At 38.5% G+C, this 24,351-nt stretch overlaps 1 protein-coding gene across 1 annotated transcript in view; it reads left to right on the top strand.

Annotated features, from left to right (window-relative positions):
- The window catches only part of LOC121303080 (pleckstrin homology domain-containing family A member 2-like), a 45,794-nt gene extending 23,961 nt beyond the window's left edge, over positions 1–21,833 (top strand). The window contains exons 6-12 of the mRNA XM_041233498.1: positions 522–656; positions 3,286–3,417; positions 3,857–3,925; positions 8,091–8,161; positions 8,798–8,861; positions 18,766–18,843; positions 19,234–21,833. Of these exons, the coding sequence (XP_041089432.1) occupies positions 522–656; positions 3,286–3,417; positions 3,857–3,925; positions 8,091–8,161; positions 8,798–8,861; positions 18,766–18,843; positions 19,234–19,584 (900 nt within the window). The 3' untranslated portion in view covers positions 19,585–21,833. The remainder of the gene's footprint in view (positions 1–521; positions 657–3,285; positions 3,418–3,856; positions 3,926–8,090; positions 8,162–8,797; positions 8,862–18,765; positions 18,844–19,233) is intronic.
- The last annotated feature ends 2,518 nt before the right edge of the window (positions 21,834–24,351 follow it).

Here is a 24,351-nt window from a genome sequence, read left to right as displayed (position 1 = left end):
AAAATCTAAACAAAAACACCATGTGGGGAAAAAATGTAACCTTCATAGCCTCCTACTGCAGCACTAACATGCCTGTGTGACTCACAGGCTGACATAGTTCAAAGCAAAGTTTAATGCCTGTGTGTGTGTGTGTGTGTGTGTGTATTTAAATACAGTGCAGTTCACTGTGCTAATCTCAAACTTATGGATTTGAAACATCCACATTTTACTAAATGGTATTTTGCAAAAAATCCTGGTTAAGATCGTTTTACTCAGCAGTTTTCATGTCATTTGGACTATTGCTTTGGACTTGTGTTGCATTTCTATATTTAAATTGAAGAGCAGCTCCTCAACACAGACTTACAATATGCGAATAATTGCAATAAAAAAAAAAAAAAACATGTACAGTGCTTGGAGACATAAGGTAAGGGCAGCATTAAAAAAAAAAAATAGTAATTTAAAGCTTCTTACAGCCGGTTTAGGTTCGATTGAAGCAAACGTTATTGAAATAACGCATAGCTGATGACACGGTTTCTTCCTAGGTACCGAAAGAGTGCAGTATCGCTCCTAAAACAGAAACCAGCAGAACCTCAGTGGAGCCCCAGAACAGAAAACAGCAGGTACCCTACAAGACAGCTGTCATCGGAGGGGTGGTGGTGCACACCCCCATCACTCAGGTAGGGGGCTCCTGATTAAACAGAAATGTATTGGCACCGATGAATGAATGCATTTGTTGGCCATTCGTTGGCTTGACAATATGAACAGTCCCACGACCTGAACTATGAAATGAGTGTACGGAGTGAGCTTTAAGGTACTGTCACTAGGTTTTCCCATGTGGTGTAACACTGTGTTTGCATGGGAAAATGCCTTTCTGTATTAAGAAAAGGTGTGACACTGATAAATCAGGGAAAAAAGTCTCATTTTCACCATCTTTTACATGTATTGGAAGGTGGGATGATTATCAGTTCAGGGGTACCAGTATATTTAGTGAGCAAGCAGGGGGCCGAGTGGGGTATATAGTTTGCATTCTGAGTTTGCAACTCTTATTAAACTGCAAGTCACAACATAGTGTTAACAGTTGAGCGGGACTCTGCAGGAAGAGAGTTTGAAGGATCTCTGCTGTAGTTATTAATATCATAGTGAATAACGCCATTGAGTTGCTGCTATTAGGATAATTTTTAACCTGTTAACCTCTAATATTTGTGGCTGTGGTTAAAGCTAGCTGCTTCTGCATTTATGTTTTACTACTGATTTTACTGCTACTTCCTTGCGTGGTCTATTTTATCTTTACCGTTAAGATTGTGCTTTTTTTGGGTAGAACTAAGCAATCCCTTTCTCTAACCAGCTAGTTCACCTCTGAGTATAACTACATGGCAGAGACACATTGAATAAACAGCCAGTATGCCCAGTCCTGTTAAGGACTAGTTTGCTCAGTGGGATTCCAGATTTAATCTATTTAGGGACTGAACAGAAAAACCAATAGATTTCAATGTACAGATATACCCTAAAATCATCATACAGGGGTTATCATCCATAACCTGTCAAAATAAGGGTTCAAATCCCAGATGTCAGATATAGCATGAGGTACTGCATTGATCAGAATAGCGTTGCTTAACAAAATGTCTAAAATATATAGTGTACCTGTGTAACAGTAATTTAAAAACAATGAAAAGCTGTATGGCCAGACCAACGCAGAAAAATCAATGCAAACTCATGTTCAATCAAGGTATACAAAGCAAGAAACTATGAGGTTGTGGTCTGTGATGCTCTTGGTACCATATTTGGAAGGGATATCTCAAAGAGAGAGAGACCCACCCACCCACACACACACACACACACACACACACACACACACACACACAAGGGTTGAGTGTGCGAGAAGGGAACGTCGATGAAAGAACAGGACATTGCTCTGGTGCAGCTGCTACACAAATGAGATTATGACAGCGATCTGCGGTTTAAAGATGCATATCTTCTCTGTGCTTAGCAGCACTTCAAACCTATACACTTGTTACTGCTCTGTCTCAGTTTCTCTTTTGGCACTTCCTGACAATCGATATTACGCTTTTATGGTGTTGAAACATTAACAACTGAACATTTTTTGTCCTGTGTTTCTCGGTGTGTTTGTATTGCCCAGCAAATGTCAGTGTTCCTGTACTTAAACGTACAGGGTGATAAGTAGAAAGTAAGTTTACCACATTAATGATATGGTGTGTTGATGTGGTAAACTTACTTTCTAATCACCCTGTATTTTTGTCTCAAACTTTTTGGCTTGCAAATTAGGGAGTGAATTCTGTTTCTTGGTGGTCACTAACAGTCCAGTTTTTTTTTTTTTTAAACTGCATGGGATATTCTAGCTCAAGTGGGCCCCTTGCATCAATTTGGCGGGAAAGCAACAAGCTTTAAAAATGTCTTGGCCTTCCCAAGAACAATTAGATATAAGGTCATGAAAAACATTTTGCAGACATGCTCACAACATGTTGTGCATGAGTTCTACAGCTCTGGTGCTCAAGACCTGCCTTGGAACCTTTGGTGGTTTCTGTATCATCAGCCACAAACAGAGGCCACGCCTCTCCACAGTCTGACCCACTTGAGCTGGAGTGACCCACGCATTACTATGAAAATCTGCAATCCTGCAATTCTTAAAGTCTGCAATAGTGAAAGCAGAAAGCAGACTTCATCTCTGTACAGGTTTTACATGCAGGGAAATAAGATTCCTCCTTGTTGCCTTTCTGTAGACTTGCATGCGTGCCTCTGCTATACATTTTCCACTACATTTTCCACATGGTTTACCTCGATATGAATTTGATGCAGTTATCTGAAATTGCATAGTATTAGATACAAAATGGTTTTACATTAAGGTTAGTTATGTTTAATTGTTCCTGTTCAATACAATATATAGTGCAAGATGCTTCAATCTGATTTTCACCCCAACTCAAGTTCAGAGCATAAAAAAACCTGCTCACGGGGTGGATATCAGATGTAGCAACAGCACTCTGTACAAATATATAGCTACAGAATTATTATCATGGCATTATAAGGAAACTGTCTTCAGAAATATTTTAAACAGTAGGTTAGTTTAATGCACAGAGTTGTTCAGCTCAGCTTTTGCAGTCAACTACAGTATGTGAACCCTCTTTACAAAGCTTTAAGCAAGTCATTTAAAAGATTGGTTTAAGTGGATCAAACAGGTTTGTATCCATAGAACGACTCCAAACTGTTGGTTTAGAAACCAACAGCAGTCCAGAACAGTTTAAGGAACCCAAGAACGGTGTCGTGATCAGCATGCTGTGTCCTCTCCTACAGAAGGAAGACGAGTCAGAGGGAGGGGAGTCTGGGTTTCACAGCAGCCTCATTCGCTCACAGAGCCACGTGCCATCTGTGGGGAGCAGGCTTGGAGTGCTGAAGAGCGGCTATTGTGTTAAACAGGGCAATGTGGTGAGTGCAGAGGCCAGCAGTGCAAATCACACATTTTCTTATACAAAATGATATGTATTTACTTTTTGTTCTCCGTCTGGCAAGACATAATGTACCACATATGAGTACATCTGGCTTATGAGGCTGAATTAAAAAGATAATGATATAGAGGGATGGCTTAGCATTATATGACATGTGATACAGGTTAATGACAAGCTTGAGTGAAAAGACACAGGCTAACACAGTTACAAACCCACCTGTGGATGTCTAGTAAGTTGGGAGTCAAAATGAAACAAAGGAGAACAGAGGAACAATCTACGGTGTCAGAAGAATTTTGGAATAGTTAGTAAGCGTGGCAAATAACGATGCATTAATAACTAATCATACAGAACACACATATTACAGTTGCCTGTTAAACAGATGATTTGAAGTATTAACTATTCCCAAATGTATTTGACAGAGAAAGAGCTGGAAACGGCGATTCTTCACGCTGGATGAGAATTCAGTCAGCTACTTCAAATGTGAAATGGTGAGTTACAAACAATGGTGCAAAATAAATAAATAAATCAATAAATAAGTGTAGTGACTTTGCCACAAAACACTACCAGCATGGAAGCACATACACAAGCAGGTGCCCTACTAACTGTACAAGAACCCATTGTGTAGATAGTAGTAATAAGAGCAGTATTCTCAGAAAACACATGTGCAATGTTCTCAGTGACTGATTACACACACACACAAACTATATATATATTAGCATTGATCAGTACTTCCTACGAAGTCAGCCAAGTCAGTCGAATGAAATCCAGCAACAGGAAGCAAACCACAGTTCGCAGGATATCAGCACCCCTGTCATAGAGGTGAGGAGGACTTGCGTGGATACAACTAGCGATGAACCTAATGATCCTTGCGAACCCGGTCAGACAAACCAGCGTAAGAGAGAAAAGAACCTCCACGGGCACAAGCCTGGAGTTAAATGGCCAAGAACTTGTGAGAAAACTGCGTGGGACACAGTAAACACGGATCTCTGTTTGACTTTGGAATGGTTAAATGGAACAGTTGAAAAGAAGCTGGATACATTTGGAGACATCGTCTACGCATATTGAAGCAAGAGGTTTGGAATTGAAAAAAGGAAGGAAAAAGTACAAACTATTCCTGGAAAGTCTAGATGGGTTCAGGAGATTGAACACTTAGTTAGAGAAAAGAGGCAGTTGAGGAAGCAATGGAGAAAAGCAGAACAAAGTCAGGAGGGACTCCATCTGTTAGAAAGGGTCATAAAAAATAGGCTTGCAACACTGCGCAGAGCTGAGGGCCTACGGAAACGCTACAAAAAGAAAGAACGTGTGAGAACTAACTTTTCTAAAGATCCATTCAGATTTGTAAAGAAGATATTCACCAGTGAGAAAAATGGCACACTAAAATCATCTAAGTTTGAGCTGGAGAGATATTTGGAGGAAACACACGAATACCAAATGGAGGACTGTGCACCTAAGTGGAAAGAAGTAGAGCAAGCTTTGAAATAAGCAAGGACATCTCCAGGGCCTAGTGGAGTTCCATACAGAGTGTTCAAGAGTGCTTCTGGAGTTCTGTGAATCCTGTGGAAATTGGTGAAAGTATGGCAGTGAGCAGGTGGAGTCTTTATACCAAAAGAAAATAATTCTACAAGCATTGGTCAGTTTTGTCCTATTTCCCTATTATACAAAGAAGGCAAGATTTTCTTCAGCATTATTGCTCAGAGATTGTCAACCTACCTATTAAAGAACTGCTTCATTGACACTTCAGTACAAAAAGCAGACAGTCCAGGTTTCCCAGGATGCTTAGAACACATCAGCGTAATCTGGCAACAAATTCAATCAGCAATCACATTCCTGGATTTGGCTAATGCATATGGTTCAGTGCCACATGAACTTCTTTGGGCAGCATTTGATTTTTTCAGCATACCAATGACAATAACAAATTTAGTGAAAGCCTACTCTGGAGATTTGCAATTTAGTTTTTCAACTTCATAATCCAGCAGCACATGGCAATGCCTAGAAGTTGGAATAATGGCAGGATGTACCATTTCTCCACTGGCTTTTACCATGGCAATGGAAATAATTATTAGGGCATCAAAATGGGTAGTGGGAGGAGAGCGCTTGGCTTCTGGAATGCGACTACCACCAATTCAAGCATACATGGATGACATGACAACAATGACTACAACAGTAGCCTGCACTAATCGGTTATTGGGCAAATTAACTAATAACATTGAATGGGCACGAATGCAATTCAAGCCCACTAAATCAAGGAGCATCTATATAACTAAAGGTAAAGTAGTAGATAAAAGGTTCTACATTAATGGTGAGGCAATACCAACAGTGTCCAAGAAGCCAGTGAAAAATCTAGGGAGATGGTATGATGAGGATCTAAAGGACACAGTTTGTGTGGGAGAAGACAACAAGCAGTGGAAGGGTTGAAGAGCATAGACAACAGCGCTTTACTAGGCAAACTGAAACTCTGGTGCTTTCAGTTTGGTCTACTGCCAAGACTGCTGTGGCCACTGACTGTGTACGAGGTTCCATGCTGCCTTAGCAGAGTGGGACTTTATGGTAAAGGAATACTGCAGCTACCAATCTCTGCTCTAACCGAGGAGTTTAAATGCGCCAAAGTCCAACTGAAAATTACATTAGTAGATTCACGCAACAAATGCATAAGGGAGGCAGCACCTGTGTTGAAAACTGGAAGAAAATGGACGGCAAAGAAAACTGTGGAAGATGCTAAGGCTGCCCTTTGAATCGGAGATATAATGGGTCAAGTTCAGCATGGAAAAGGTTTTGATCTCAGTTAAGCTCCTCCTACATGGCACAAGGCAACCCCTGCTCAATGGAGGAAGCTGGTAGTTAATGACATGCAAAAGCAGGAGGAGAGGATCAGATGTGTAAAGGCCATTTCCTAGGCCAAGCAGGGAGACTGGATGAGAGTGTGGAACAACGCAAGATCGGCTGGCAAGACCTATGGACTGTGGAACAGAGCAGGATTAGTTTCTTCATCAGATCAGCATATGATGTTCTCCCATTACCACAGAACCTAAACCGTTGGGTGGGTGAGGATCCCTCATGTCCTCTGTGTTCATCACCTGCAACATTTTAAAGCAGGTTTTGACAGGATGTCATGTGGGTCTTAGACAAGGACGGTTTACTTGGCGCCATGACCAGGTGCTGCGTTGTTTGGCCTTAGCATTGGAAGACAAGTGTAACCTGACCAATAAGTTGCCACCAGTTCCACCAAAGCATTACACACAAAAGAAAAGGTGTTAAAACCAAGCCTCGCCCAGGACAACTGGAAGCTGCTAGAGACTGGAAGATGCTGGCAGATGTTGGTCAAGGGCTTAGTTTTCCACCTGAGATTGCGTCGCACAGTGAGGAACTTATCTGAAGCAGCAGAAAGGAGCAGAAACTGGCTGTGGTTGAGACGGAAAGATTTGAGATGGGGATCTCAAGCACAGTAGAAAGAAAGCAAAGCTGATGTACAGGGAAGTAAGCTGGGCTGAGCTGAGTGGGGGATGGACGGGGTCATGCTGGGATGCCAGAATCACTGTTGAGCCCTCTTGATGTGTCGTGGGCTAGTCAACGAAACACCGATGATGGAAGGTGCCCAATTGAAGACCCCAGAAATGTACCCTACTTAGCTCAATCCAGACGGTTGTCATGCTGATGCGCTGGGGAGGCAAAATGAGCTGATCCGTGGAGTCAGCATTACATTTCAGCAATCAACAGCAGACAGAAGGATACCTACATCAGATGGAAAACAATGCAAATGGATGGAGATGCAGATGGATCCAACATTAGTTTACTGCAAAGCTACGTCTTAGTTGGTGCTTATCTTGGCGAGAGTCGAGTTCAAATCAGCATGAAGTTCAATATCTACTCTCATGAAATGGAAATCAATCTATATATATATATATATATATATATATATATATATATATATATATATATATATATATATATATATATTTTTTTAGGAATGATTTTATTCTTAGTACAAGGACGGTAAAATGCGAGTGAAGTGTACCTGGGTATTGTATATCCGAGTGCTGACTGTAAACTAACCTTTCAGCTAGTCCCTTCTCGGTGTACTACCGCAAGACAAACCATTTGTTTATGCATGTTATTTTATTTATTTTGTCTCTGGGGGTGGGGGAATTCCCTTTGTGGAAAATCTAATACAGTATCTGCACTCAAACCCAGTTTTGCAATGTGCTTCTAGCATTTAAAACCAGCAGCTGAGTGGCTGCTAGACCAGATATTTTACTGATTTTACTGTCTTAAGAAACGTGTAGGCAGTAGGTAGAGAACATGACAGAGATGGTTGGGGTAGAACAGCCTTGCATGGACTGTAACACCAGTCACAGCAGAGTAATTCAAAAGAAAAGACATGGAAAAACACGTTTGGTCTCCACATTTTTTCACCACACATTTGTTTATTGTAGAAATACAGTACTAATAAATAAATGGGTTCCAAATAGTCTGGTTTTAAAATTGCACCAGTTCAGGTTCACAGAAACATGAACGAGTTTACAAAAACTATTTCCAAGTGGGTCTATCTTTCTAAAAACCATGAGCAAGACCGTACGCATGCACATTACATGGCACACAGTATTCATGAATGGAAAATTCCAAGCGCCACATCAGTCTTGATAACTTTTGTTTCAGGACAAGGATCCCCTCCGTGTGATCCCTTTGAAGGATGTGGTGAAGGTCCATGAATGTCTTGTCAAGTCCGGGTGAGAATAAAGCGCCTGTAAAACAGTTTAAAACTAGCTAGCAGCGGGACATCTTTACAAATCAGATTAAAGTTACTTTGATTTGTGAGAGGAAGAAAAACTGTTCATATTTTACAGGGAAAATATAGCAACAGGTTGAGAAATAGCTTTCAGCTAATGCTGGCTACATTTATTATTATTATTATTATTATTATTATTATTATTTATTATTATTATTATTAATAGTACTAGTAGTAGTAATTTATTTGGTGACTTACAAGTGTTACACGGCACTACAAGGTTACAATGCAAAACAATATTTAAATACAGCATAATTTACAGCAAGTGCAAAATATACTACTAAAATACAGTATAAGGAGAATCCAGTAATATTGCTCCATACATTGCATAGCAACAATGCATTTATCTATGTATAATTATAATCAATCAAACTTAATACAACTGTGTGATACCTTTTACAAATAAAGTACACTACTGTACTGTACATTATCTGGGTGAAATCTGATTCCGTTCAAACCATGTGACCTTCAGTCTGTTCCTACCCCACATGCTCTATTTTTTTATGTGATAAAATCTAGTTCCACATCTAGGGACTGCCCTCTAGTTTCTAATTTTAACCCTTTTCCTCCTTCTTAGAGATCTTCTGATGAGAGACAATCTGTTTGAAATAACAACAAGTTCTAGGGTATTTTATATTCAGGTAAGAGATTCGTTGATTCATAATATTACCTAGATATTCAAGTCCCCATTTTACAGATTTAAATGTTCTTTTCTTCTCGTTGAAATGGTGTCATGGTATGGGTTATTTTCATAGGGGAGAAAGGAGGCAAAGACACAGCAACCATTTGAGAATTACCTGTCCGAGCAGTGACAAAATATCAAATGTGAAAAAAAAGAGCACAGATCCATATCTTTACAGTCATGCTAATTCTTTATGAATGCATTCCCTACAGCGGTTCTCAACCCTGGTCCTCGGGACTCACTGCCCTGCTGGTTTTTGTTCCAACCGAGCTCTCAGTTACTTAATTGAACCCTTAATGGAACCAATCAGAGCTTTTTACTTCTTTTAAAGAGTTGGAGATTTCAAGTTAAATATTAAATTATATAAAGAATTCTCCAACATTTTATAAGCTAATCAATTTAAAAAGTCAAATTAAGCGAATTATTACTTCAGTTAAGGTTTCAATGAAGTAATTGAGAACAAAGACCAGCAGGACAGTGATTCTCCAGGACCAGGGTTGAGACCCACTGCCCTAGTCTGATCATACATAAGAAAATAATCATTAGCCCTTCTCCTAGTGGATATAAGAAATATGTGGTGTTTCGTATGGATGGATTTCTTAAATCTACAAGTGGGGACAGGTTAATGGTTACACTCTGGTGTACCAGATGTATTTAGACCTGGTTCTGTTGAGGCCAGACGGGTGCTTTAATTAAAGTATAACCACAAGTGTTGAATCAGTACAAAGATTTCACTGTTTTGAGTGCTGGTGACCATGAGAAACTGTGGATTATTTTCTTTCCGATTCAGCACTTTGAGTTGTTTATCTCTTCAAGCACACCTGCGCCTTTGTTATGCTTAGTCCAAACAGTTAAAACATTGGTCTCTCACATTGTGGGAATGTTGTCATGAGGAGTTTGAGTTTGAAATCCCATTTATAAAGTGTCTGGTGAAGGTAGCAGCGAGGACTGTGTTTTAGATGTACAATGTGAAAGTGGCATTCGAAAAAGTAAAATGCAAAGAACAAAAGGAATGTGAACCAGGAACAGAGAGTAAAGTTATTGATCATTTTGCCAAATCTAAAACTGATGAAGACCTAAATATCATTGCCAGTGATCAGCTTGAGAAGTACTCAAGGGCTGTGAGCTTGTTTGAACAATGGCTAAGTGAAAGAAATGCAAAAGCTGAGTTTATATCTAACGTCTGTATAATTGATGTAGTTTTACCAAGTGATGATGAAATTGCTGTTTTTCCTGAACCTGTCCAGGAGATATGTGAATATTTGAATTAGAAGGGGGGGTGTTTATGTGGGAATGAATTTGTAATTAAGAAAACATATATTTTTTTCGTTTTTTTTTTTACATTGTCAAATGTATAATTGTATTACTTTTCGCAAATATGCCAAATAATGCTAACTGGAAATCGCAAGCTAACATTTAACTAACTGTTGAAAAGATTGCTGCGTAATACAATGTTATTCGCTTTTCTTTTGAATTGTTCTGACTGTCGTTTCAACAGTTTTTTGCAATTTTGAAACACAAACTATGGATTCGTTAATCAACACTACATCTGCCCCGCAATCCCCTTCTCTTCAAAGCCTCACAGCCTCATTCCATTAGAAGAGTTGTAGAATTAACGCAGACTGGAGCAGAAAATAAAGTGAATCTGAACAGCAAGTTTAACAACTGTAAATACTGTAATAATATCTATATTCTAAATATAAAAAGGCTGGCTCCCCTACGAGGCACCTGTGGTAGGAAAAGAAGTGAAAACAACTGTGATGTTTATTTGTTTCTTGTGTGCATCCATCTGTGTTTACCGCAAAACAGATTTAGTTTTACGCGGCTAAATGCCTTATCGCTCTTGTGAATTCATAACACCGAGACCAACGGCTGTTTTTTTATTCATTTTTTTCTCTGAGTAAAACAACATCCTGGCTAACCCCCCTGGGGCTGTGTGCACAGACCGTTTGTTCCTTTAAATCAAATGCATGTTTGACGACGTGGAAAGATTAAGAAAACAGAAGAAAAATAAAAGGCACCAACTGTGTAGAGCCACCCATCTGTGTTTACCACAGACCTACTGCCTTTCTGTAACTTTCTGTAAAAATATTTGTTAGAAGACAGAAAGATTTCCAGAACTGTTTAAAAGTTTAAGGTTTGTCCCACCATCCCCCCACTCATTTGCCGTTAATTATATATATATATATATATATATATATATATATATATATATATATATATATATATATATATATATATATAATTGATCACCAAGATCAGTTTTATTTTGATTCAATTAAACTTTCAATCATTGGTTTATCACCCTGGTGCTGTATTTGGAGCCTTGCATAACTGGCTGCTCAGAAACACTAAAGCTCTTTGGTTTTTGTGATGAGAAATGGCAAAATTGGATGTCTTTTTATAATGTTCTCCATGTATAATACTATGTATAAAAAAATGACATGCATGTTTTCAGTGGAGTATAGAAGTGTTCTCAGTACATCCTGTCTGATATTTTTTTTGGGAAATTGGTTACTGTTCACTAGTCAAGGACATGACAAGGTCCGCTTTAAACCAAGTTTTGTAGCTTGAGGGTTTCAGATGATTGGCCAGTATCTTTTGGTATGCTATGGAATCCATTTTACCATGTATTGAAACAAAATTTCCTGTGCCATTAGAGGAAAAACAGCTCCATAGAAGGATATTACCACCTCCATGCTTGACAATAGGTATGGTGTTTTTTGACCAGAACTGATATCCATCATTCAAATGACATTATGCAAACTTTAAGCAATTTTCCTTGTGACGTTTTCCTAAGAGTTGCTTTCTCCTTGGCCTGCGACCGTTGAGACCTTCACCATGCAATACTCGACCTGGTTGAAATGGAAACCCAGTACCACTTGCAGCCAGTTCACTTTGAATATCTTAGGCAGTCAATCTGTTATTAACCTTCCTCCCAATTCTTCTACTTGTTCTTGGTGAAAGAACCTTCTTTCTCCCAAACCGAGGGAGCGTTGTGACATTCCCACGAGTCTTGTACTTCTTGATAATAGAAACAATAGTTGAAATTGGGATACTCAAATGCTTGGAAATCTTTTTGTAGCCTTCTCCAGCTTTATGACAATAAATAATGTTCTGCCTGAAGCATTGCTGGCGTTGTAGAATATGAAGCGCTTTCTGCAGTGTAAATGGACATCCTTTTACAATCAAACTGCTGTTTCAGCTGCACGCAGTATTAATGACTGGAGATCCAACCAATCAAATTGCAGTATGAATGGAAATGCATGCAGCAAGAGACTGTACGAGAGAGTGGGAGTTTTAATTTATCATGAAGAGGCGTGATTAAAAAGACTGGACGGGACCGATTCGGGTGATTAAAAACTGCTCCGAAAGAAATCAGCAAGTTTTTTTTTTTTTTTTCTTAAATACAATTAGAGTTACTAACATCACAAACCAATGCTTGTTTCGTCATTTATTTTTTATGTCTACATCGGTAAAGGCCTTTGCCAACATCCAATTGACCAGAGTATTTTTGCAAAAATTGAGTATTTGGAGGTGGATTTCTTGAATAGAAGCATGTTTACAATGTTGTCTTCTTAAAAGTTTAGCAGCAGTAAAAACTAAATGAAGCACTTCATCTTCTATTTCTGCTTTTCCTGTATTCATAATTAATCTATAGCTGGTGCTGCATTTTTAAAGTGTGTAGGGGTGCAGTGTTAATGTGTTGATGTATGCTTGTCTTGAGTAGTGCTGCCGTATGCATAATTTGATTTGATTCATAGTTTGATCCGATGCTGCATGTATGGGGTGCTTTTGTTAATTTAGTTTGTCATCAGTTAGTTTAGTTTGTCAGTTAGTTTATTATTATAGTTTATTAGCATACATTTGCCTATTGCTTCTCTCATACTTATTCTATTCATTTCATATGTTGATGCACATGAAGTAATCACAGAAGTAATAAGTACATTGTACTTATTGATTCATATTGTGACTGATCTTGGCATATTGTGTCCAACGGTCGACTCTGTCTAACTTAGAGAACACTTCGCCTGCTTCCCGAGGAGACAGCTGTATTGACAAATTCGTTTTTCCAAGGTGCATGTTACAAGGATGGAAATAAGACTCTCCTTGCGTGGGAGTTTGAACCATTTCATTTTCTAAGCTACAGGCATTTTATTTTTTTTTTTCTGCTGCATCAGTACAATGTGTACAAAGCCTGCAGTGTGTAAACCCTGCAGTGGCTCAAACTGCAGTGCAAAGAGTGTGCTATTTCAATTCCACAGATTTATTCTGGCATCTGGTATTATAAAATACATGTGTTGAAATAATTATAAACACTGTAATACATAGGGGGAAAAAAAGTGATGTTCTGTTCCTTCCTTCCAGTATGTACAAAAAAAGGTATTGCTATTTGTTGCCTCTGTTTTGGTGTTTTGTCTAATGAACGCATGTTGAGCATTGCTTTCCTTAAAATAAATAGTTATATTGTACGATATTAATAACAAAAAGACTAATTTAAGATTAAAGTTTTGTTGAATTTTCGGGAGAAGACTCCACCCTTTATCTAAGCCAAGCTCAATTATTTTAACGGGTGTAAGTAACAGTGTCTTGTGAAAATAACAGCGTTCTTATAACTCTGGGAGGGGTTATTACACGCTTCATACACATGCAAAAAACACTGTCTTATAATAATAGACGTGTCCCCTCAACTCAACACCACATGACCAGCATGACAGTAAACAGACATAATGAAGCGTTCTTCCTTTTGTATACCGGTAAGTTAGTGATCGGCAGATGTGTCAGCCGCATGAAGAGCACAGCGTGGGGTTTTCACTAACTGTTGTGTGGAATTTTTTTTTTTTTCTATGTGTAAATGTCGGGACTTTCTTCCTATGCATCGGGATGTGGGACATTTGCTAGGAAATCGGGACTGTCCTGACCATAAGGGCAGTTGGCATTTATGAATCAAACATCGCAAATGTGTTGATTTTGTATCACTAATGCATCCTGGAATATTGTGATTACATACTGGAGTTCGTATATGCTTGTGAAATCTGTGAGGAAAACATTGATTGGTTGTGCTAACAGTCACTTCAGGACCCCATTTTAGGACCCCCTACTTATTGTCCCATAATTCGAGCACTGGTCTAAGATCTTCAGATAGCTCTTTACTTTTTCCTCATATTGACTTTAGTAATGATAGCAACCATCCTAAGCCTAACCCTTGTATACTCTCTGAGAATGTTCACCTACAATCCAGCATTTTCTAGAAGTAGGTTCTGCATTATCATGTTGAAATTTCTAGCACCTTGTAGACACTACTATCATGGCATCAAAGGGCATGAATATTTTTGAATTAGCATAGAGTTTTACAAAAAAAGTTGCTGAAATAAACTGTAGACATCTATTTTTTTGTAATTTTTTTTCCTCATCCACAAAAGCAGAGCTTTTGCTACAAAAGATTTTCCCTATAATTATTTGTTTTTGAGAAATTTCTAGAAATTATACAGTTCCATTGGCATATCTAAACTTTTCACTACAACTGTGTGTATGTATGTGTGTGTATATATATATATACATATATATATATATATATATATATATATATATATATATATATATATATATATATATATATATATATATATATATATACACATACATACATACATACATATACACACACACACACAGGTGCTCAAAAGTTTTGACACCATCCTATATTTTCAAAGCAAAATACTTCAATACATATGACACTACCACTTTTGAAAGTGTGGACATCAACATTTGTAGCTTTCATTTACGCTACAACTATCATGTAAAACATTTACATTTGAAATAATAATAAGAGAATCGTTATATTTTCTAGGATACCACAATATTTAGAAGCTTAGGGATTATTGAATGATTGCTCTCATTAGATCACTTCCTCGTATGCTATAGAAATCTCAGGTAAACTCACCTGGATGTTGCCATTGCAATCCCAGTTGTAATCCTACAACTGTGCTGCCGATTTAAAATAAATTATAAATAAAGTGCCTGCTTTTGCTCCACCGTGAGCAGTGTTTCGTTGTGCTGCTACTTGTTTGTACAGTTCCAAGCCTGCCGCCTTGGCCCTGCTGACCCATTCAGGCTCCAAAATTGGTAGCCATACATTCGTTCATACCAAGGTGTTTCATTAGCACCATGCCTCTTCAGCTCACGATTGCTCGTTATGTACATTCATTATGGCAGCGTGGATTCACAACATCTTCTCGTTCTGGCTTGCAGTCCTTGCCTACCCTACCTTCCCTGTAATAAATGATTATATAGAAATTTGATATCTTAGGCAAGTCCGTTTTCTTCTGCGGTCTCTCCATTGCTTTGCCCTCCACCTCTGAGTGGACTCCAATAATGGCGCCCATAGTGATACACGCACTGAATCATGGGATAGCACGATTGAACCACGATTTATCCTTTTTTACTATCACCGTCGAGCAGTTGCCTGTTTCCGCTGCTAGGGGTTTTAGTCTTCCAAAGGGTGAAATTCTCAGGTTCTGAGGAACTGGTTCTTGCAGATTTTAGTGAACACAGTTGATTTAAATGGTTGGTTTTTTTTTTGGTTAGTTTGTTTCTATTTTGGGGGATTTTGTTTTGATGCTGTGCTACACCTTATTGCTTCGTGTTTTTGCCTGGCCTGGCTTTGACTCTTCATTCTGCTGCACCGGACCGTTTTCGTTTTCTTCACGTGTGCAGTCTCGTGGCGATGTTAATTCGCTCTTTACTCCCTCGTGTCTATTCAGCCATACATCTTTACTGTGAATAGCTCTTTGGATTCTCTTTGCATTTACTGGTTGGAACCTGCTTTCTTGTTATGCAACTGGCTGGTCCTCCTTTACCACCTTCTGCAAGAAAAATCAGGTATCCCCTTTTCCTATGAACCTGTTGTTCCTTAGTCATGCAAAATACATTGTATAGGTGCAGCAACCCAATCCCCTCAGCAGAGTCATTACTCAAGTTTGGTTTATAATGGCTGTAATACCCTTAGCAGCGGTCATTACCAGAGTTTCACCACATAAACATTAACCAGTACCTTATCCGATGTGAGACTCTGATATATCTAGTCGGCCAAACAGAATATTGCTAGTTTGCGTGGAGTTGGGGCTATCTCTCCGCCTGGACCAGAGGTTTCCTCCCACAAGGGGGGGGGGGGGCCTTCTCCAATGAGATTAGGCCATAATTATAAAAATGAAAAAAATGATAACTGTGGGGGGGGGGGGGGGGTTGGGTTTGTTTTTTTGCTGTTATTATTCCTGCACTTAAGTGGAGTTGGTAGATCCCCTCAGTCTTTCGCTTTTGGGGGAAGGGGTGTGGCTTCGTCACGGTCCACCCTGCTGACCTGCCATTGCCAGGGCGGTGGCTCCTTCTCCCCTTAAATAGTCCATTATCACCACTCCCACCATACCCATACAAGCAGTCATGATCCCGACATTGAATTAAAAAGCAATGGGGTAAATAGGCAATACATGTCAGTGTTCATGGCGATACAAAAAACAGGCCCAGAGATCATCAGTACCAATCAGATACTGCAGACTGCTCCCCTGGAAACCTTGTATTGGTTGTTGCTTACCTATATCCCCTCCAACTACTTTTACTCCTGTGTAGTATTGGGCTGCTGCAGATGGGTATATCTTTGTGTACTCTACTGTACAGAATTGTTAACCTATTATTGTATTGAATAATTTGTTCATGGCTCACCTTGCACTGCTACACACCCACACTTTCTATACAGTGCAGAGAGCCAGCATTATAAAGCAGTCTCCACATGTCACTTTTCACCTTGGTTACCCATTAGTGTATTTAGCCAAGTGTATACTGCCCTCTATGTATGTGACTGTGTAAGGCAGAGACCATTTTCAATTGCTGAACTGAAGTATTTAACGCTGTCGGCAATAGTTCAGCTACCCGAGAAACAGTACTCTACTATAAGAACGATACTGGTTAGTCTCACAACATTTACATTTTAAAAAATGTCATAATCTCTCCTATATCTGACTTAACTGATAAACACTCAATGCAGAATTTAATTTAATGTTTACTTTAGTATTTCTATATACTGTATTGGTTTCACCACACCAACTAATTTAATTTAAAGCTCTTCATTTTAGCATTTTTTCAATTATGTAACTAGTCATTTGATAAAGGAAAACAAAACAAAATATTAAATAAAATATCAATACTATTTCTAATAATAATTTTAAAAAAATCTAAAAAACTTGCAATATGAGGCAATTTATGTGAGAGAATTTGTGAGGCCTGGAAACAATGAAAAAAAAAAAAGCATCTAGTCAATATATCTCATTGTAATTGCAAGGTTGTATACATAGATATGCAATCACTGATCAACCCAGTTTCACACCTCCCAATAGAAAATGAATGTCATCTTAAATACAGAAGGAAAGGGAACAGTCTTACCAGGTTTTGTAGAATCAGTCTTTATTATTAAAACCAAGAAGAGCCATGACTTGAAAACAATAGAGCCTATTTGCTCCACAACAACCTTAATAAAGCAGGAAAGCTTCTAAAAAATAGCACGTTTATCCTGGAAGCTTCAATTAGACACATCAAGTTTGAATACTATACTAATAAGCCTCATAGGACTGTGTATTCCCCAATGTAATTATGGGTTAGTAAAATAAGAACAAACCTTGTTTCCCCAAACAGTTTAACTAAACCAGCCTGTTCATTACCTTAATTGATTCACCTGTTAGAGTTTCTCCCAACTGCAACTCCTAATTGCCACTCGGTAAAGTAAGCTTACAGGCTTTTTCCAACATTGCCCAAGTGGCAATACGAAGAGAATTACAGGAAGACGACTAGCGCTGAGATGTAATCATGCTTAGAATGGACTTTATAGTTTTTCCATGAGTTTGACGTCAGTACTGTTTGTCGCTAGTTGTGCATTACCAGACTAGAATCACATTTTCTTTGCACCTGTAAATTAAGCTGTGCTGCTGAATATTTTGTCAGATCAAGTGCTTGATATAAATAAATAAATAAATAGATAGATTTCCTGTGGTAGGCTGGCGAGTGGATAGAGGCCCATAGACAGACTGAAGTTCAAAATTAAATAATGTTTTTTATTATAAATTAACACAAAATAAAAGGGCACAAGGGCCAAATAAAAGATATTTAAACTCAAATAAAGCAAGACAAAACAAACAAACAAAAAAAAAACTTACAAAAAATAAATTTTCCAGGCTGGGCAATGCCTTCACTGGATTCAAAAATTCACAAAACCAACAAACACCAACCTGCTTCCTCAGCTCCCTGTGCCCAAATAAGACGTAGAGGCCTCCTTTTATGTCAGGTGGCTGGGTGCTGATTGATCGTTAATTAAGTTAATCATTTAATCAACTAATCAACCCCAGCCATCTGAACATTAAACCCAGGCAGGTAGGGGAAATTAACCCCATCCCTGCCAATTTCTAAACGGCAGAGCTTCGCTCTGCCACACTTCCCTTATCAAGGTTTACCACAGTCAGTTTGCATAGTAATTTTACTGTTTTCCTGTGGTTGTAGTCTGCACAGTTTACCATGGTTTGCCATGTTTTTTAATATGATACCACTCTGAGCTTTACCATACCCCCACTATGAACATTGTATAAGGGTCTGTCTTTATCTGTAATTACTAAATCATGTAAGGATTACTATGCAAGAAGTCGAGACCGTGCGACTTGCCATGTGATCGAATGTGCAGGATATAAGGCTTTGAACTGTTAGCTGAACGGAAGTCAGATGTAAATTGGTAAAAGTAAAGATTTATCAGGATTTGAATGGGGCATCCTTTTTTTTAACGAATACAGTCTTTTTTGCAGTCATTTGTATGTTGTGCTTTGCAGGCAGATAGTCCTGAAGATATGCACAGCTGGATCAAGGCAATCTCAGAAGCAAGACGGTCACCTCGGGGTTTTGGAAAGGTAAAGTAGCTACATTTATTTATTTACTTTTCAAACACGCTGATACAATATCTGTGAAGTGATGTACAATCTATTTTATTAGGAAGAAAACCTTGTTGACTGTCCAGCTTTACATTCCCCACCGTTAGTTTTTCCCATCTTGCCATTGCATTACTGAGCCACGCAAGCATGTTCATGGTACAGCAGTACATTCTTAAAATTGGCATACTTTACACTAATTAAGCTAATTTGTCTGGTGTTAAGTGTTCTATAGCTACAAATGCAGACAAACCAACCTTTTTAGCACAGTGGTTGAAAACACATTCATGTGGTGTTCGCCAGTACGCGCCCAGCCCTGTTCCATAGAATCGAACTGACAGCAGAATATAAAATGATGTTTTGTCTTTGCAGGAGGCAAGCTTCAGCCGAGGGTCCTCGCTATACAGCAAGAACGGAGCCTCGTCCTCCAGCTCCCGTTTCAGACGAGGGGGCGAGGAGAAGCCACTCCTTGTGAAGTCTTCTTCTGTGGCCCCATCCTGGCAGCCCTGGACCCCAGTCCCTTCGGCCGTCAAAACTGAGCTTTCTGTCGTGGAGGAGACGGCAGGGCAGTTCAGCTCGTTGCCCTTTGACCTGGGCTCACAACAGAAGGAGCTGGACTTGCAGGGCAAGCGGCGACGGCACCGATCCCAGCCACAGGCCCCTAGCGACAAGGTCTTCCCTTTCAACCTGGACGATGATAGCATCCGGACCACCGATGTCTAGGGAAGAAGGAATGCACTGGTTCCTGTTGTATTTGAAGTTACTCCTTAATCAACCACGAACATGTTTGTCAAAAAAAGTGCCCTTTTAAAATGAAGTATAAGCGATAAGTGCTAAGTGTTTAAAGGAAGGATAATCGTATGGACTATATAAAAAAAAAAAAAACTGGCAATATCATAGCAGCTTTTTCCAAGGTTGTAGCTACCAAATCAATATCATAAATCAGGCATATATTTCTACTCAATGCAGAGGTCCAAAGGTTATAGCAAGCATGTCTTTTTATTTAAACCATATCTGGTAGTACACTAGGGTAAAGCAATGTGCTTGTGAGCCCTGCTTTAAACTAGAATTGGTCATTTCAACTAGAAATCTTCCCTATTTACCAACCAGCTGCCTCCTCTGCTGACTTGCATGCTTTGGAGCTGGTAACAAAATGAAAATCCATGTTTGCTATAACCTCTGTTACTTTCAAAACTGCACATTTGAAACCTAAATAGAGTTGAAATGCACAACAGGTAAGATTTACTGAATTATTTTGCTAGCTACAGCCTCTTTAAACATAAGCACCCAGGCGTGGAGATGCGTCTTTATAGTTAGATATACCAGGGAACCAGCGTATCGAAGGAAGCCTCTGGCAGAGTTGACCCTTTTTGGTTTTTAAAATGCTTGTGCACACTGAACACTCCGCGCACCTCTCTGTGTCTGTCAGTCTTTACAGCAGCACCAGCAAAACAAAAACCCTTTGCACTAGGAAACTATTCTATCTAAAGTGTAGGAAAATGTTGATCCTTATCTGTGCTACTTTAAGATACTCATTGATTTCTGTGTCTTCTGGAAGATTCAAAGGCACTGACACTGTTGTCTAGTTGAAATCAGACCTACAGCAGAGGAAGTTGAGTCATAACCTTTAATTCTACAAATCTTGAATTAACAAATACCATACAAAAAGCTCTACGGCCATAAGGGCTCTAGTAATAACGTGGCTTTCGTTTAAAAATGTTGTTTAGCATCACTCCCAGGTAGTTATTCAGTCATGTTAGAGGTGTGTCGGTTTCCTTGACTACAGTCCCACTCAGCATTAATTAAATACAATTTAACAAACAGTGCTTAGAAAGCCATAGCACGAGCGGTCAGCCACACTCACAAAATGCACAAGTGTCTGTTCAATTAATTTAAAAGCTTTAAAGGGAAGTCAAATTACACGTTTGGTCCGCCACGTTCTAGATCCTCTGAGTAGACCTTGCAGTTACAGCACATAATGGCTCGACTATACAGCGAATAGACCTCAACACACATGCATTAGAGTACCACTGTCACAGCCTCCATCTCAGTCTTACACAGGACAGCCTAATATTCTTGTATTTCATTGAATATACCTTTTCTTGGAAGATGGGTGCCTGTAAGGTGGGAAGATTGGAATTACAATTTTTATAAAATATGTAGGCAACATATTAAACATAACTTTACAGGTATGAAGTGCATTGATAACATAAGGCGTCAAACTTTCTTTGCCTGCAATTATCTCTGTTGATATACTATTTTACACTGATAACTGATGTGGCAATTATAGCCTTTATATATTGACAACAGTGTACAATATTGTATGTGGAAGTTTGAACCCTGTGATATTCATACATTTCTTACCCATAATGTCTGTTTAGCATAAAACTAAAGTTTAAGACAAACCGGATATTGTATTGAAGAGAATGCAAGTATACAGGCTACACTAAATGCTGTAATGAAATAGTATTTGGCCTCTTGCCTCTTAGTGAGACAATTGGCAATAGATATTTTTGTGGAGATGCAAGTCTGGGGGCATCTTTACACTTAGAGAAGAGCTTGATGAAGGAAAGTTAGTACAGGCACGATAAACCAGATGGATATAGAATTACATATAGAATTTTGAAAGATGTTACCTATCAATTCTGTTCAAATTGTCTTCAATTTCTTACCTTTTAGGCATAAATGAAAAAAAAAAACAGTGAAAATCGGTACAAATAATTTATTTACATTTTTTAGAGAATATTTAACAAATATTGTAGACAGGCAATCAACCCCAATATATTCACAGAGCAGCAGTGTTAACCCTTTCAACACTGCAGCACTTTATACAGTACAGATCTGGGAAAGACAATATGTCTTCAAAACTGCAGACCGCTATTACAGTACAGGAAAGAAAATTCTGTTCAAAACAGCTGAATTGACACATCACAGGAAATCAACTTGAACCCTACAATTCCAAATGTGCCTTTCTTTTTAAATTACAACAACTTGATAAACTGTATTCTTTGTTTGTAATACTGTAAAATGGGTTTTAAAATGAAATTGTGCCAAAGATCGTTGACAAATTCTGTACACCACATTCCTGAAACCTGTTGATTAATACATACGTTAAGAACCTTTTGCTTTTTAAGTGTTTTGTAGTGTATCGATTAGAAGAAATCTCACTGCTCTTTTGCTAAAAAAGAAAAAAGAAAAAAAATGTAATATATAGAAACTGAAAAAATGTGAAAAGGACACATTAAAGTGTTCTTAATGTTTAGCTTTGCTTTCACTGTGTTATTCTGCATTACACAGCAGTGGAAGTGACTGACTCACTTAGTTATACAGGGAACCCAAATCCCATATATTTTCAGCATTTGAAGTATCCAGAAAACCAATTTATACAATACTCTTCATTAGCTCGATTACATATTGTAGTATGTTTTAGCTGGCATATGTTTGTTTACCACTAGAGGGCTCCAGTGACACAGATTTTTATAAAACCTGTACATTATTTTAGGTTGCTTGATCATTTCCATTTGAAGAATTTGTTGTACAAAGGGGTCACACATTCCCATTGCCAAGAATTTAAACTTTTCTTATTAGTTTTCCTAACCTTATTATCACTTTGAACACAGGTAAAGCCAATTTATCAATAAAGGTACTGACGTTTTCATTTAGCAATTGGATTCAGAAAGAAGTTTGTTAATTCCTTATTTACTGTGAAAGGGGGTTGTCCCAATGTGGTAAAAAGTTAGTTCTGAAATTTTGAGACGATAACCCAGTGACGAAACTAGGGGTTTTGATCACAGTCAGTTAGGAACAAAATCTTCCTGCAGACTTTTATAAAGCTTTCAGGGTTACTACTGCACTGCAGTGTCATTTTGCATTTAACATGAGGGCAGCTTGTTTTATCATTTAAAAGTTCAACTGCGTAATGATTATGTGAGCTGGTTAAATATACTACTGCAAATAAAGATCTGGAGAACAGATTTTTGGGACGGTAAAGAATCAGGAAAGACTTGAAAAAAATGACATATCTTGAGGAGTAAGGCTGTTACGAAAACATACCAGAACACATAAACCAAACAATAAAGGTAGGGGAATTATTATTATTTTTTTTTTTAAATGTCACTTTTACACCTAAGGGAGAAAAAAGAAAACTTCAAAGCGCTATCCCCCTGGGGTTCCCTCACAACATTGTTTTCATGCCCTGACATGAACAGTTCCAATCTGCTGGTAGTGTTCCTAGGAACATATACTGCTGTATGTGATCTGAATAGATTTCCTGGACTCGCTGGAGCCAGTTCGTTGTGAAAATACGCAGGGGAGATTGAGAAGGAGAAAGAAGAACAACAATCTGAGGCTTCCTGCAGGTAGAACGAGCAGAAACCAGACATTCATCAAGGTTCAAACACTTTCGCCAGCCATTGTACTGGTTTAATACATTCAGTGTTTGCCAGCCAGCCTGACAAGTCCTTGGCATTGTATCTGCTTAATTCTGGAATGGAAGTGAGCACTCACTACAGAATCCCCAGTTTCCAAAGTCCAAGAGATATCAGTTACAATACAATTGCATTCAAACTAAACAAGATACAAACAGAACGCAGTGAAAACCGTTCAATAATCCTAAATCATGTTTCCTTTGCAGTTCACCCAATACGAAACCACTTTATGTTATCGAAATTAAGACTTACAAATTGCTTTAAAGGTTTTTAAACAGAACAACTGCAGTCTGGAAAGTTTAAATTCACTGACTGGAGGTTACCAGGTTGCCCAATGCCACAGGGCCACAGCCCTGCTCCACAGTATGGTGGATGGCAGTGTTTTAAACCCACCTCTGCATGAACACTGACTCCTGGGCACTGTGCGTTTAAATATGCTGCCCTCTCCTCCACTGGGATTGTCTCCCAAAGGAGATCGGGGCATGTGAATGATTTTCAGATCTTAAAATACTTCAAAGTTTAATTCGCTGTTACAGTATTAGTAAACATGGCAAAATGCAATCTAAGCAAAGACAATAAAATCATACCGATAAGAACACATAACATGATATCAAACAGGTAAGAAATAAATACAGCAGACTGACCCTCAAACCCTGGTAGTTCAAACTGACCTATAATCTATACCATGCTATCATAATGAAATGCGGTAAGAACTCAAATTTCATAACTGTGTGATAGTTATGTCAAACCTTTATAGCTGTCTATGGCTAAAGAAATAGAATTATGAAAAAACAGAATAAAACTAATCGGAAATGAGCCGTTACATATTCTTAGTTTCTTGCTAGTTTTAAAGATTATGTTACGTATCTCTTATGAAAAATGAGCCTGTTAGTTCTGATCACAACCCAACTGGACAACCTAATTCAATGCCACTATAGTCTCTCAGGTAAAACTATAAGAAACTGAAGTGAAGAAAACAAACTTTAAACCAATGCCTTCAGTACACTGAAGAAGGCACTAGCCGAAATTTCGTCAGCCGTTTCAAAACATTGCATGTTTCATA

This window comes from Polyodon spathula, chromosome 31 (assembly GCF_017654505.1).
Source record: "Polyodon spathula isolate WHYD16114869_AA chromosome 31, ASM1765450v1, whole genome shotgun sequence".
Taxonomy (NCBI): domain Eukaryota; kingdom Metazoa; phylum Chordata; class Actinopteri; order Acipenseriformes; family Polyodontidae; genus Polyodon; species Polyodon spathula.
Note: the sequence above shows the minus strand (reverse complement) of the source record. Positions and strands in the feature narration are given on the sequence as shown.